General features: G+C 35.7%; 1 protein-coding gene across 13 annotated transcripts in view; it reads right to left on the bottom strand.

Moving 5' to 3' along the window:
* DMD (dystrophin) overlaps nt 1–13,961 on the bottom strand; it is a 1,276,803-nt gene that overhangs the window by 656,473 nt on the left and 606,369 nt on the right. For 11 of the 13 annotated variants that reach the window (XM_080377714.1, XM_080377711.1, XM_080377709.1 and 8 more), the window contains 3 exons: nt 6,865–7,044; nt 4,728–4,856; nt 2,975–3,145 (listed from right to left, as the gene is read on the bottom strand). In XM_080377714.1, the coding sequence (XP_080233840.1) occupies nt 2,975–3,145; nt 4,728–4,856; nt 6,865–7,044 (480 nt within the window). Of the gene's footprint in view, nt 1–2,974; nt 3,172–4,727; nt 4,857–6,864; nt 7,045–13,961 lie in introns of those variants that run through there. The other 2 variants (XM_080377702.1, XM_080377700.1) reach the window with 2 other exon arrangements.

The raw sequence follows: 13,961 nt of genomic DNA, 5'->3' as shown, positions 1-13,961 counted from the left end.
AATGTCACTGAAAGACCTTGTGTTTGTAAAAAGCCTAAACAAAAACGCAGGACCAAAAACCCTTCAACCAAACAAATCAGATCAATTCCACCAAAATTTATCACAGTATAATTATGGTGCTCTAGCTTAGCATTCTTTTAAACTCTACAACAAGTGACACTTATTAGCAGCAATACTGTGCTTTTTATCTACCTGATACCCAAGTGTCTGTGGATAACTTAATGCACAAAATGCAGTATATTTATTAAGTGCATTGTAAAGGATCAGTAGAAAAAGTTTTCTTCTTTCCATGCTTTAAATGCAAAAAAAGTGGCAAATTTTTGATGATTCTTGCACAAAATTTAGATTTAAAGGTAATTAGTGCTTTATGATGTTCTAGGAACTCTTGGACATATAATTGTCTTCTTGCTAAAGACATAAGCACATTATATCCTAATTAGCTCCCTTCCACTCTTCCTTCCAGTACAATTTGTATTTACTGCAAAGCAAAAGTTTGTAATGAAGATGGTAAAAACCAAAGTTAATCAGTTAAAACAAGAGAGTCTGGACATCAGCTGCAATCTGTTTTAAGCTATTACACAGATGATCTGGGACAATTAGGGTAAAAATGCCTTAATTATATCTGGTTGATTGTTTTAATGACAAAGATTTTGCAGAGTTATGAACGTTAATGGAAATATAATAATATACAATATTTATAGAGAATAATACTGTGCTCACATATTTTCATCAAGAAGCTCAGGATTACACTCAGCAAGCACTTCAACTGAGGTAGAATTAATAGCAAACTACACAGTAATTTCTTCTTAAATGCTCTGAAGGATGTCTTGAAAAGTACTTAAATCTCACTAAAAGTCAAATCAACTAATAAAACAAAAATATAAAATTACTAATCTGTGAAAAATGCTAAGAAAGAACCCCCCCCCAAAATGGAAAATAGAAGGAAAAATAGTTAATGAAATTCCAATAATTGAATGAGTTTCAAAGACTACTTGAAAATTTTAGTACACTATGGTAATTTTATTAATTCAAGACACAACAATTATGTACTACTGTTTACTGATTTCACAGGTAAATTCTTATTTACTTCACTGTTATACTGATAACTGCTAGTATTTGAAAAAAAAAATAGGCGATTTGAAAACAGATGAGGATGAGAACTGACTAAGAATGTATTATGAGGGCTTACTTGAATTATTTCTTGAAAATTTTACCTAAGTAAGAAAAAAAGAATCACCACAAAACACTTCAGAAGCATAATAGCAACACATAATAATAATAATTCGTCATCCCATGCAGATGAAAGCATGACTAAGGGAAGTGCAGTTATACACATTATGCAGGTGGACAAAATGACACACCCAGCAGTGTAGTCCTTTACCCAAATGCGTATGGCAAGTAAGCAGAACTAAGAAATCACAGAATTTCCTGCCTCTCTATCTAATGCAATATCTATTACTATAGATAACCTTTGTGAATCATACCATAGCTGATGATTCCCCAAAGCCCTGGAAAAGGTACCCTAAATTCTAATTTACCACTGAAATTATGTGCTGTAGTAACGCTATGTACATAGTGTATAAAGCCTAGTGAGCTGTTGCCGTTCCAGCTCATCTTGCCTATACAATCATAAATGGGACAATACTTGGGAGAGAAGGTTCACAGATGAAAAAGGTTTGCAGGCTGTTTTGAAGATACTTCACCTTGACAAGCATCTTTTGCCCCTTCTTTGAGTAAGCCCGTAACATGCAATGCAGTTAACCCATGATAAACCATCTACGAGCAGTCCGATTTTCCCCTAAGACAAGCACAATTTTACACAACCCTATCAAAGGCTCCATCAGCTCTGTATGCTTAAAGCATCCTGGAAGTGCAAAGTAAAACTGAGAAGGAAATCCAGACTGCAGATAGCAGATGTTCAGAATAAAAGCATCACACAACACAGTTGTTTGGGCTTTATGCCAAGATGTTCTCCGTCTGCAGTTTGTATTTGTGTAAGAAGTGAGAAACACGCTGTGATGGCTGAAGTACTACTCATGGCCAATAAGGAGGAAAAAAATTCATAATTATTAGGACACAGGACACATTCTTTTCTGTTCCAGAAGTTAAACCTAAATAAACTCAAATATACACAAAAAAATTAGCTGGTTACAGGGTACTGAGCCCTGCATAAACCCCAAACAACTCATAAAAGCCATGTGTGTCTGCTTATGCTTTTTGCAAAGCTTATTTCCTGCTCTGCCACTGATCCTCTGTGCATTCATCTCCAGTGCTATTACAGTAGCCAGCAAACCCAGTTAAGATCAAGATCCATGCATTCTCATTACCCTGTATACCAACCTGCATAGCTGTCTGCTTTAATGTGCTGAATAGCTCTCTGCAATAAAGGCAGCAAACACAATGGAGAAAGTAGACGGCTTATGTCCTTCTTCATTTCAATTCAGAAGTCACAAATTGGCTAAAAATTACCTAACCCATACTGAATCCAGATTCAGTAGTCAAACTAGTTGTACAGATAAGTAGCTGAAGTACAGTTGATATAATCTGTATATATCTATCTGTCTCAAACCTTGGTGAGTCATAGCCTCACAGGAAACGACTGAATGCATTTAATAAAAATTCAGTCCTCAAAAGCCAATCTATCTAAAAAAAAAGGCTATTCATATCTTGAAAAGATTAAGAATCTTACTAATTTCCAGATGTTGTTCATTCTTTAAAAGTTAATGAACTAATCATCGTTACATTCATATAAAGTGAATACTTTGATTTGTGAAACAGTGAAAAAAGACCTTTAAGCCCAAAATCACAAACCTTCACACTTAAATATATATATATATATTCTTAGGATCTACATTTTTTTTTCCTTTAAAAGTTTAGTTTTTGAATAAACTGTAGCTTGCTATGTACTTGTAATTGTGCACCTTAAATAAATACCATTTTGTATGCATCCCCATATGGAAGCAAGTCCTCCTACCTTAACACGTTTAATTCTTTGTGATATAGTTGCAAATCGCTGGTTGAGCTCTGACAGTTTGGGCTCTATTACTTTCCTGCAGTGATCTCCATGGTTTGTCATCAAGTCTACCGCCTGGTCACGCACAGAGTCCACCTTTGGATGCATATCATTCAGCTCAGCCTTTAAGCGCTACAGTCCGTGAGCAAGAGACAGGGCTTGAAGTTAGTAATAAATGCAAAGAGAGAGAAAGAGAGAGAGAGAGAGAAAGTGTGCAAAGGAATAGGGAGCAAAACCACAAAGCAAATTCAGATACTTATGCATGAGTGTGTAAATCCAGTAGAAATACATAGATAACATTCCCACTCATATACCTCAAATTTATAGCAGGAATGTATCTACATGTCTGTTTTAATATCTACTAAAGGAAATTAATGGAGAGCATTATTTCTAGGCAGGTTCTTACCTGCAATAATACAATTCTCAGCATATTTCAAAATACGCCAAATTATTTTATTTCCTAAACATAGGAAAGGCTGCTAATTCATGTATTATGGAACTGGATGTTTAGCTGTTGTTTTCATTACTGTTCATGCCCATAGTTGAGGCAGGGGAAAATCACCAAATTAAAACCAGTGGGAATTTTTTTGAGAAATCTATCACAAACTTAAAAAAAATTAAAATAAATAAATGCTAATACATTCTTCCTTTGCAATAGTAATCTTAACATTAGATCCCTGTATGGGCAGAGGCCGAAAAAGATAGCCAGGCATTCAGGGATCATAAACACCGTTGGGCATTAAGAATTACATTCTACTGTCTGTATGAAATGCCTTTGTGCGATACAAATATATACACCTGTTTTGATGGCAAAGATAACAGTACTTTGTACCTCATGGTGGCAAAATTGTTCATTTGACTACAAAAGTCTGTCCCATAATCCTGCTGAGATCAATGGGGCATTGCTTTATGTTCTGTTTTGGAATTTGTAAAGTTTTGCTTTAGTAAATGGTGTTATGTATGTGTCAGATTCTGATTTTGATTTGCAAACTGTTCCTCAGATAGTACGTACTGACCATGGAGTTCAATACAAAGTAAAACTTCACACTGATTTCGTAAGAAAAGATATCTATACAGATAACAACTTGAAGTTGTTTAATCTTAACAAATAAGGTGTTTTAAATGAGATACTTTAAAATTCACATCTATCTTGCATGTTAATTTCTCATCAGTTGGTCAAATGATGTAACAGGCCAAATAAAACTTTCTGATCAATGCACTAAACCATTACTATACAGCTAGTTCACCATATAATATTCTTTTCTGTCGTGTTGGTTTGGTATCAATGCAGTGTTTATAGAATTAGAACAATCACATGACAGAGATATCAAATGCAGATACCACAGATATCAGAAAAGTATCACAGAAAAACAGATAAGAAACTAAAAATGAAGAACACAGAAAAAACAGATTTTGTTCTACCAGATGTGTTTAATGAGTATTTTCCAGCAAACAAAGATTTAATGAGCTGCTGTTCTATTCACCAGCAAGTCTCCAAGGCTTATAATAACATATCTGGGTTTATTTCTGCAGGGTTTTAACTTTTGCAATGCAGTACAAATTTACTACGTAATCTACAAGCTGCCAGAGGGCAGCTTCATCACAGAAAAAGGAATGTTAATCAATTTGTGATACCCTTCAAAATATGCTAGTTATGACATTTGTCCTTTTCAGTCTAAAAATTAATGTTTTCCAGAAAATTGCATTTTTTTACCTTAAGAATTTCCTCTTTTTGCTGGGGCTTTTGTTTATCAGATTCATCCAACAGTATTTCAGCACGATACATCCAAGTTGTAACATTAGCTACATTCTGATCAAAAGCCTCCATGTGCTTTTGATATTCCTGTATGTGGAAAAGGTAAATACTGCATACAAAAAAAGTAATCAGAACTGAAACAACAACGTATTTATGCCAACTGTGGCAAACATGCACACATGAATTTAAACTTTTTTATACACAGTAACTGCTTGTTTTGTGAAGAACAGAATCTGCTGTTTGTTTGCTTTCACTTTATATTTTAAGTGTCTTTAAAAAGACATTCTAGGACAGAAAGAAGCTTCAAAAGTGACAGGCAGGAGGGTGGTAAAGTCACATCACGACACAGGTGTCTTGCACCTCAGCTAGGCTGCTGAGAGGGACAGGAAGCTGGTAGCGAGACCTACTGGAGGTGGAAAGAAGAGCTTCTCAAGAGCCAGGTACCAACCTTATTTTGGAAAGCCACTGAATTGACTGAAACATAGATGGTGACAAGGATGCACTTGCAAAGTCACAATCAAGAATGGGAGCTTTGTATTAAAAACTCTTGTTTACATTTCATTTGACTTCTCTGCTTTGAGACTCTGCTTTTTAAAAAGCTATTCTAGGTGATATTCTGATATTTTTTTTTTTCTCCTTTCCTTACTTTACAAGCATTTAGTCTTTTTTGGTGAGCTCAGTAAAATGAGGCTTATGCATATCCACGCAATATGTATGTGTACCACACAAAATCAAAGATTTTACTAGTCCTTTTGGCCAACACATACATATACTTTTATTTTACACTGTTCTAAAAGCAGTAAAAGACCAACTCCTCCTCTTAGACTCTTTTATCATGGGGTTTAGTAAATATTAAAGAATCCAAATATTAAAGAATCCAAAGCAGAGAAAGACAGAAAGTAGAGGAATACACAATGATACCAGTCTATAAACTTCATTGTATGTTTCTTATAGTCAGTTCCACAGTGAAGCTGAGCACCTACATCATACTGAATGAAATGCTTGTTTTCCAGATAAGATAGACACAGCCAGATGCTGTAATTTGTATACTGCATACAGCTGAAGAAGTCCTGTAGCAATGCTGTACATCCACTGCAGCAGCATTTGTAATGTAGCCACACAGACTCTAGCAGAGCTCTAACACATCAAGGTCTGAAAAGTCATGGTAGAATCTAAGATACCTTTGAGAACTACTTCAGTTTCTCAGGGTAGTCCTGTGCTCTCATCAATAGAAACGGCATACAAGATTCCCCAAAGCATTCTGGCAGCCCAATAGTTAAGACCCTTGTGTGTTTAAGGGTTCAGGCTGTCATCTTTTCATGACAGAATGTATTGTAAAGGGAGAATATAGTTACGGAACTATCAGCAATTTGAAGCAGCTGTGGCTGAGGCTCCTGAATCTGCATTAAATGTGTATTTGGGAGTTTACTTTTGACTAGGTTTAATCTGTTCCCCTTAAGTAACTATCCCCACCAGAAAATGCACTATAAAACTATCCAAAGGAAGATCATGTAGTACAGAAAGACCAAATCATAATCGTTGAGCACATCAGGTGTGCACCCTGAGCAGAGCTGCTGCTTTAGTTGCCACTGAAATGAATCCAGTTTGCATACACCAAAGCCATCCTGTGGACCAAACCAACATGCAGGTGAGGACTTTACTTCCCAATTGTCCTATTCCAAACAGAAACGTTAATGTAGCCCAAAGCAGCTGAGGTTGCTAGTATCAATACCAATACTTACTCCGATAATTTGACTACCTATTTCACTTGGTTTATATTAAAGTAGTTGAGGTCCTTGTGGAGAACCTGCACTTCTTTCATTAGCAAACAAACCCAAACAAAAAAGTCCAGGAACTATTGAGGCAGGCAGGAACGGGAAGCATGAACAGTCAAGACTCCACAGAGCCATCACTCTGTAAGCAGTCAGATTCTTAAAATATACACAATGTACCAAACAACAGTCACTCTGATCATCTGTGTGCCTATGTACTCAATCAGTGTAATCCAAAGCACCAGAAAAAGCACTCCTATAAGGCTGAGCACCTATGACTGGGCACCAACTTTTCCTCTGGTGAACAAATGCATTTTCCTTACCAGTAACAAATTGAACCACTCCTCAGCACGTGAAGTTACTGCTATCCAGTTACTGTTCAGGAGGCTGAGTTTATCCTCCACTAGACTCTCCTTTCCTTTCAGCACTGTTTTCAAATTATCTCCTAAATCACTGATGCTCTTAAGATGGACCTGGCGTTTCTCAATCTCCTTCCGCGTTGCCTACATGAACAGAATAAAAAATAAAAGCTCAGGAAATTAAAAATTCTCCACAATAAGATTGTGAAATATTAAAAGAGCCAGTACATTCATGCTAGAATACACGCTCCATTTCCAATAGGGAGGGAAAGCATTCTGTGAAGAACAGTAAGTGGAAAGCAGGTTGTTCTTCTTTAGCTCTGATACATTTGTAAATGTTCTTCATATACTCAGAGTCTTTTTTGGTAATAGTTTCATTTTTAAAAGAGTGAATTATCTCTCATTCCAGTGTTCAAAACAAAGTTTTAACATTATTAAACAAGAATCCACATTTTACAATATTAATATTGAGATTTTTAAAGTTCTTTGCATATAATAAAATAGCATAGTTATCAAATAACGCATAAAACTTACATAATAAATGGGACAATTAAGCATCACAATGACATCCTGACTTAGAGAACTCCATTGAAAATAATCCGGTTAAACCTTTAAATATTCCTTCAATATTTTTAAATGCAATCTTTTTCAGTAGAAACCATGCTTTTCTCCCCTGTTAGATTTCTTTTTTTCTAAATGCAAAAACGTATCCTTTCATTACATTCACTTGGGATTTCACTTTGCGAACTGCAATACTAAAATAGGCTATTGTCCACAGCACCTCTAAGCTTGAATCACTAAAATACATATCCAGTGTCATAAGATCAGATTTGCAGCATCTTCTGCCACTATTGTCTTGCTTTATGAAAACAGATCTAAATGACCTTATAGGTCACATATTTTACTCATTATTGTCTTAATATTCATTGTAACATGCAAAAAGTCTAACAAAAGGAGCAAATCCCAACATATTTAGACAACATGTAAAAAAGCAGGAATTTAATACTAAATAATGAGACGACACAATGCAGAATATAACAATCTTGTTGAAATGCAAGGAGAGGTCCTTACACCTGATACCACATATAACCAGTTTTATGAGAGAAATTTATCTGAGCTCTACGGCACCTGCTAGCAATGATCTAGGCATATATGATCTCTGCTTATAATATAAATCTCCAAATAGAAATGAAGTCGTCCAAATTGAATGCCAACAAAAGTTAGGAGAAAAGTAAGAATCACTAGTCTCCAGAGACCCTGATTTCTCACAGATAACATGAACACACTTAAAAGAAGAACCACTTATAATCAAACTGTAATCACAATTCTTCCATCTCAGGATCAATGCTGTTACTACAGTAGAACTACACCTTTATCACCTCCATGCTATCACACTTCTCATGGTCACACATCAGTATGATTTTGTTGATAATATGTTGTTTGGAAAGTAGAATTTTCAGTTTGCAATAAAGACAATACAGAAATTATTCCTTTTGGCTTAACAGAACCTCCAACTTATTTTGCATATGTTATGCTTAAAGCAGTAGCTTGCTTCCTATGCTTAACAGAATTAATGATCTGATTTTGTAATGTTATTTCACAGAAAAGGTTTTACACTTTCATTTCATGTAAGTGAGAATTTTTCCACATTCTAGCAGTTTTCTCCAATATAAAGAATTTGTAATACAACCAAGACATGATTAATGCAAAATATTAACTATAAACTACAGAACTACAACAGGTTATTGTCAGATCAAAGGAAAAATATGTCCCCTTCCAGTATCATTTTATCTGTTTCACAGGAGGTACAAAATGTCATCAAAAAATAGAATAAGGCAAAGAACATAATTTACCTCCAACACACGATGGAAAATTTTGATCAGCTATATTACCTTTTCTAAAAAAAATTTGCTTCCATTTGCAAAAGATTCTCTGAAGCATATTATTTATGGTTTGTGGTTTTCTATGCATTTTACATGCATGAAAATTCAGACCAGTCTTGTGCTATATATAAAAATATTAATCCCAACTAGAAATGTAAATAGATGGATCAGATAAATGTCTGTTGAACAAAACCGCTACCCAAAAGCCAGATGTATAATTCCCAATGTGTAACAAAAAGTGTAAGTGCTTTGCCTGATCCCAGGAGTTGTTCCTTTCAAAGTAAATAAACAATGTAAACAAAAGAACTATGTGCACCTCTGGGCAATATGAATATTACCACTCCTGTGTGTTAGCAAGTAAGGGACATAACCAATGAGATCAGTAAAAATCATACTTCCCCCACCTTCTTAAAAAAACAACCAAACAAAAAACCCCACAACATCACAACATTGAGCCCCTCAACACTACATCAAAGTGAAAAAGTCACCTTCATCAATATTTCAAATCTCAATTATTCAAAGTTCTTATTTATAAAATCCTTGACCCACTGAATACAGCTGAAATACCTGCAAGGTCTGTAAAGACAGCAGGATTCCATGCTTCATTATCAGCTAGGACCTCCTCTGTATGAGACAATGTGTACTGGGTAAACTAACAATGTTTTTTTCAGTTCTTTAAAAACTTTGATAACATATTTTTTTGTTGGGTTTTGTTTGTTTGTTTGTTTTAATATTTACATTTCTTCATTATATTCTTCAGAATTTCCTTCCCCTTTTCAGTATTACTAGACAGTGACAGTTTACATATACTTAATCCATTGCAATATGACAGATAGCATTGGTAAATTTTCTGTAACAAAAAGACAAAAGGACTGCTATTAATTTAGCAGTGCTATACGAAACATAAAAAATGTGTCATGATCCCAAGATAAAACTTAGATTATTTCATTAAAACTCATGGAGTGGCTTTCAAAATTCACTAATTTTTGAACAGCAAGTTCCAATAATCAGCAAATTGCCATTCATTTATCACCCTTCCTTGTATGTTCTTGGGAAATAGAAGAGCATATTTCAAAATTAAGGGGAAAAACCCCAATCTTGCTGGATTAAAACACCCTTCTGGTTGCCCTAAGATCAGATTGCATTTCAGCTATGCAGTTTATTTGAAAATATGTAAGAAAGATGTAGAACTTCAATTTTAACTACAGAATTAGAAGCGTTAAGTCTCTAATTTAAAAATGACATTTAAAACATCTGACACCTTAAAAAAACCAAAAAGCCCCAAAATCTCAAATACCACCGCAATGGGTATAATATGAAACATTAACAAATAAAGTGGTGAAATTCTTCCCAGAAGGACTAGGAAATTTATACATTTTGAAATTGTGTGTTTATCAGTGTTCTGGTTTCAGCTGGGATGGAATTAATTAACTTAGGAGCTAGTATGGTGCTCTGTTTGGCTTTGATGTGAGACTTTTCAGTTCCTTGGACCTTGCTAGCGAAAAGGCTGGAGAGGCACAAGGAAATGGGAAGAGACACAGTCAGGGCAGCTGACCCGAATTACCCAAAGAGGCATTCCATACCGTGGGACACTGTGCCTCGTACATGTACCTGGGGGTCTGGCCAGGCCCTGGCAGGTGGTGAGCAGTTGCGTTGTGCACCACATGTTCCTTTCTTCCTTTCCCTTTGGATTTTATTCTTTCCCTTCCCCTTTTCATTATATCTGCTATTGTCATAATTGTTATTATTGTTCTTTCATTTTTATTCTGTTTCAACTATTAAAGTGTTCTTATCTGAACCCTTGAGTTTTACATTCCTTTTCAACTCTCTACATCCCATCCCTCTGGGTGAGCGGGGAGTAAGCAAGCGGCTGTGTGGTGCTGAGTTACCAGCTGGGGTTAAACTACAACAATCAGGATGAAACTATGTAACATAAATAAAATATATACATGTCAGAAGTTGGGAAGAAGCTAATTTTCTGATGCAATCTCACATGGCATTTTGGGGGAATGGAACTATGTAAATAAAAGACTTAACTAAGCATCACATCACCCAGAATTCATTTGCAGCTCTGAATATTTGTCAGCAATGTTCAACAGTGTTTTAAAACAGATTACATTCACTCTGCTATTTGTCATTATAGTGGTTATTACATTCAGGTTTTTACTCTTTCCCTTAGGACTAGTATATTTATCTATAAAACAAAAGTTTATTCAAGTGTGTGTTACCTGCTGGGAGACAAAGGTTCCATAAATACTTACAGCAAAGATTGCTTCATTAAAATGTGTATACAAATTATACATATTATTTTAAGAGGGGAGAGAGGGAGAGAGATATGGCCATCTTTTCTTTACATTTCTTCAGGTAGGATCACATCTACTAGCAGACAAGAGAGTTAAAGATGAAAGCAATCTCTCCATTCAAACTTCTGTTAGACAGAATTCTGAAATATGTCTTTAGAGGAAACTTGTACTTTAATTTTTTGAAGGGCCAGTTATAGTTATTTGATACAGGATACCACAACAGAAATTCTTTGACCCCAAAAAATAACTTGTATTTCACTGAATGAAATCTTTCCTTCACTTTTAAAGGAACCATTATTCTTTTCTCACTTGTGTTTCTCAGAAAAATGCTGGTAGCGTGCCTTAATCAAAAGTGAGAGTTTGCATCACCACTGAACTCCCAGGACCTGAACATTTCCAAGAGAAATGACATCTAGGATCCTGGCACCCAGGAAATGAAAGCAATCAGCCAGATCCTTCTTTGTCAAAACTGCAAGCAGAGCTTGCCTCAGGTGACCAGTTTCTAATCCCCATACTGGTAACACCAGAAGGAGGAGAGGGAGAGAGAGGTAAGACCAGCTGAGCTTCCCTTATACCAGTCCCTCCAAAACCTCAGGAAAGAAGCTGTAGTGTAAAATGAGTTTTATTTAAGAAAAACAACTTCAGATGGTTTGAAACCTGGGCAGAAGCCAGATTGCTCTGCAGTGTACAAAGGCATGGGGACAAGCTTTACTGAGAGGTTTGTAGTTGCATACAACAGTATTTTACATATGCATCCACAGGATGACAGGTTGAATCATGTTAGTGTAAGTAAATGCAGTTCCCTGAGCAGATGTGTATACTTCGAGTGGGGTTTGCAGAGTGCTCTCTGACCCTGCTGTACCGTGGCATACTCTTTCCCTTTCAGTTTACCAGAAAATCTTAAGGGGGAGGGTTGGGGGGGTGGTATTTGGTTTTGGTTGGTTTTTTCCCTCCCCTTCATGTTTTATAAGGGAGTGAAAATCATAACCTCCTTCACATTAGCAAATACTAGCTAGGAATTATTTATCTTTGAAAACAGAAGCTACGTAGGAACGGCTTTTTTCAGAGGATGTGGAGCAGAGGGTTTCTGAGCTATACTTTACAATGATAAGACTACCATGTATCAAGTCGAGCTGCTTATGTTTTTTAAAAAAAAACAGAATTGTGACTCAATGCAGAGGATAGTATTTTAATTGTGCTGGTCATTAGCATATGTAGATTAAAAGAATTCATAGCCAACAAATGACTGAAGAAAAATGCTATGTGCCTGTACACTGCCTGTGCGCTGTGGATTACTTGGAAGTAATCTTTGCAATTTGAACTTCTATAAAAAAAAGGAGTTAGGTGGCTCAGCTCTCACGGGTGGGATTACAGAATTAATCAGAAGCTGACATTATGGCCTTCTCAGTGGCTGATTGTACATATTTATTTGTTAATTCACAGCACATCTTTTAGTTTTATTGTGTTCTGGCCACTGACTATGAATCAGTTGACACAATTTTCAGATCATTTTCTTTTACTGATTTTACTGACAGGAAATATGTTGCTAAATGTGTTAGCTAATGTAATTCTAAGTACTTCAAGTCAACTTTATACTCACTCGTATTATACACTGTGCTAAAATATAACATTAAAGCACTGGCAGACTCATACTGCTGATAGTAGGGAGTGATACAGAACTTTTTCTGGTAATACCATCTGCCATTTCCTTTTTGAGAACATGGTTTCCTGGAAATCTAATTCTTATCAGGCCAGTTCCTGATTAAAAGACAAATAACCCCACAACAGTTAAAGTCTTCAGTGATAAATGTGTTCACTAAATCAGACTTCTAATTATGAATGGATTTCTAATATACAATGTTTAATGACTATCTTCCCACCGCATGTCATTTTCCTTATCTATTATAACAGAACTGAATTCAAATTGAAAGATTTAGCTTGTCTCTACTGAGTACAGAGGCAGGATTTACAGTCTTCAGTATATTGCCCATCTAATTTCACATAACTCAGTCAAATTTTTGTTCTATCCTTAGAAAAAAATCTAGACAGGAACAATTAAATCACACACTTCCTTTTCTGTCCAGATTAATGCTGTGTTCATTAATGTAATTTCCAACTCAAGACAGATATTCCTTTTTATGTCTAGGTGTTTATACCTTTAAGACAATGTTTGCATTCATGATTTTTTTTTTTATTCTAACCTCTATAATTATCTTTGAAAGCCTCTGAGTTCTTTTCACTTTTAAGAAGTCTTGGGTACTGAAAATGAGTAAGTGCAGTAATAAATATAACTGCTTCCCTGTGCTATAAAGAAAAAAGATTATGAGTTCTCAGCTTAGTTATATTGACAGCAGCACACATCCAATTTTCAGTTTGTTCGCACTATTGAGCTCTTCTCTCTCTCCCTCCATTTTCCACCTTAATTTTTCTGCAGACTTTCCTCACAATGGGAATCTGCTGGGCTTAATTCATCTCCCAGTGCATTTCATTAGATCAGTTACTGTCCTCGGCAGCCTACTTACCCAAGCAGTCAAAAGCCCAAAGCTGCAACATTAATCAGATACTGTGAGAATGTGGTTCGGGGGACTGAATTATTGATGTACAATTTTGTATGACGCCTCAGTGAAATCCACATAGAAGTATCAGTATTGTATTTATTTATGAGGTACTCACAAGTGTTCTGAAGTGTCTAGGATAATGCACAGCAATTCCTGCCTCTTAGAGGGAGCAGATTCTTAAGGAAAAGGTATACGCACTTCACATAATTTCTGCAAATACTTACATTTGGAAGGTTGGGATCTGCCATGTATACTATCTGTTGGATCGCTCAGTATCAAAAGTACGCTTATATTTATGTGAATATTGGTTTGTATTT

The sequence above is a fragment of the Falco punctatus genome (assembly GCF_963210335.1).
Source record: "Falco punctatus genome assembly, chromosome: 2".
Taxonomy (NCBI): domain Eukaryota; kingdom Metazoa; phylum Chordata; class Aves; order Falconiformes; family Falconidae; genus Falco; species Falco punctatus.
This window is presented reverse-complemented; position numbering and strand designations above follow the sequence as displayed.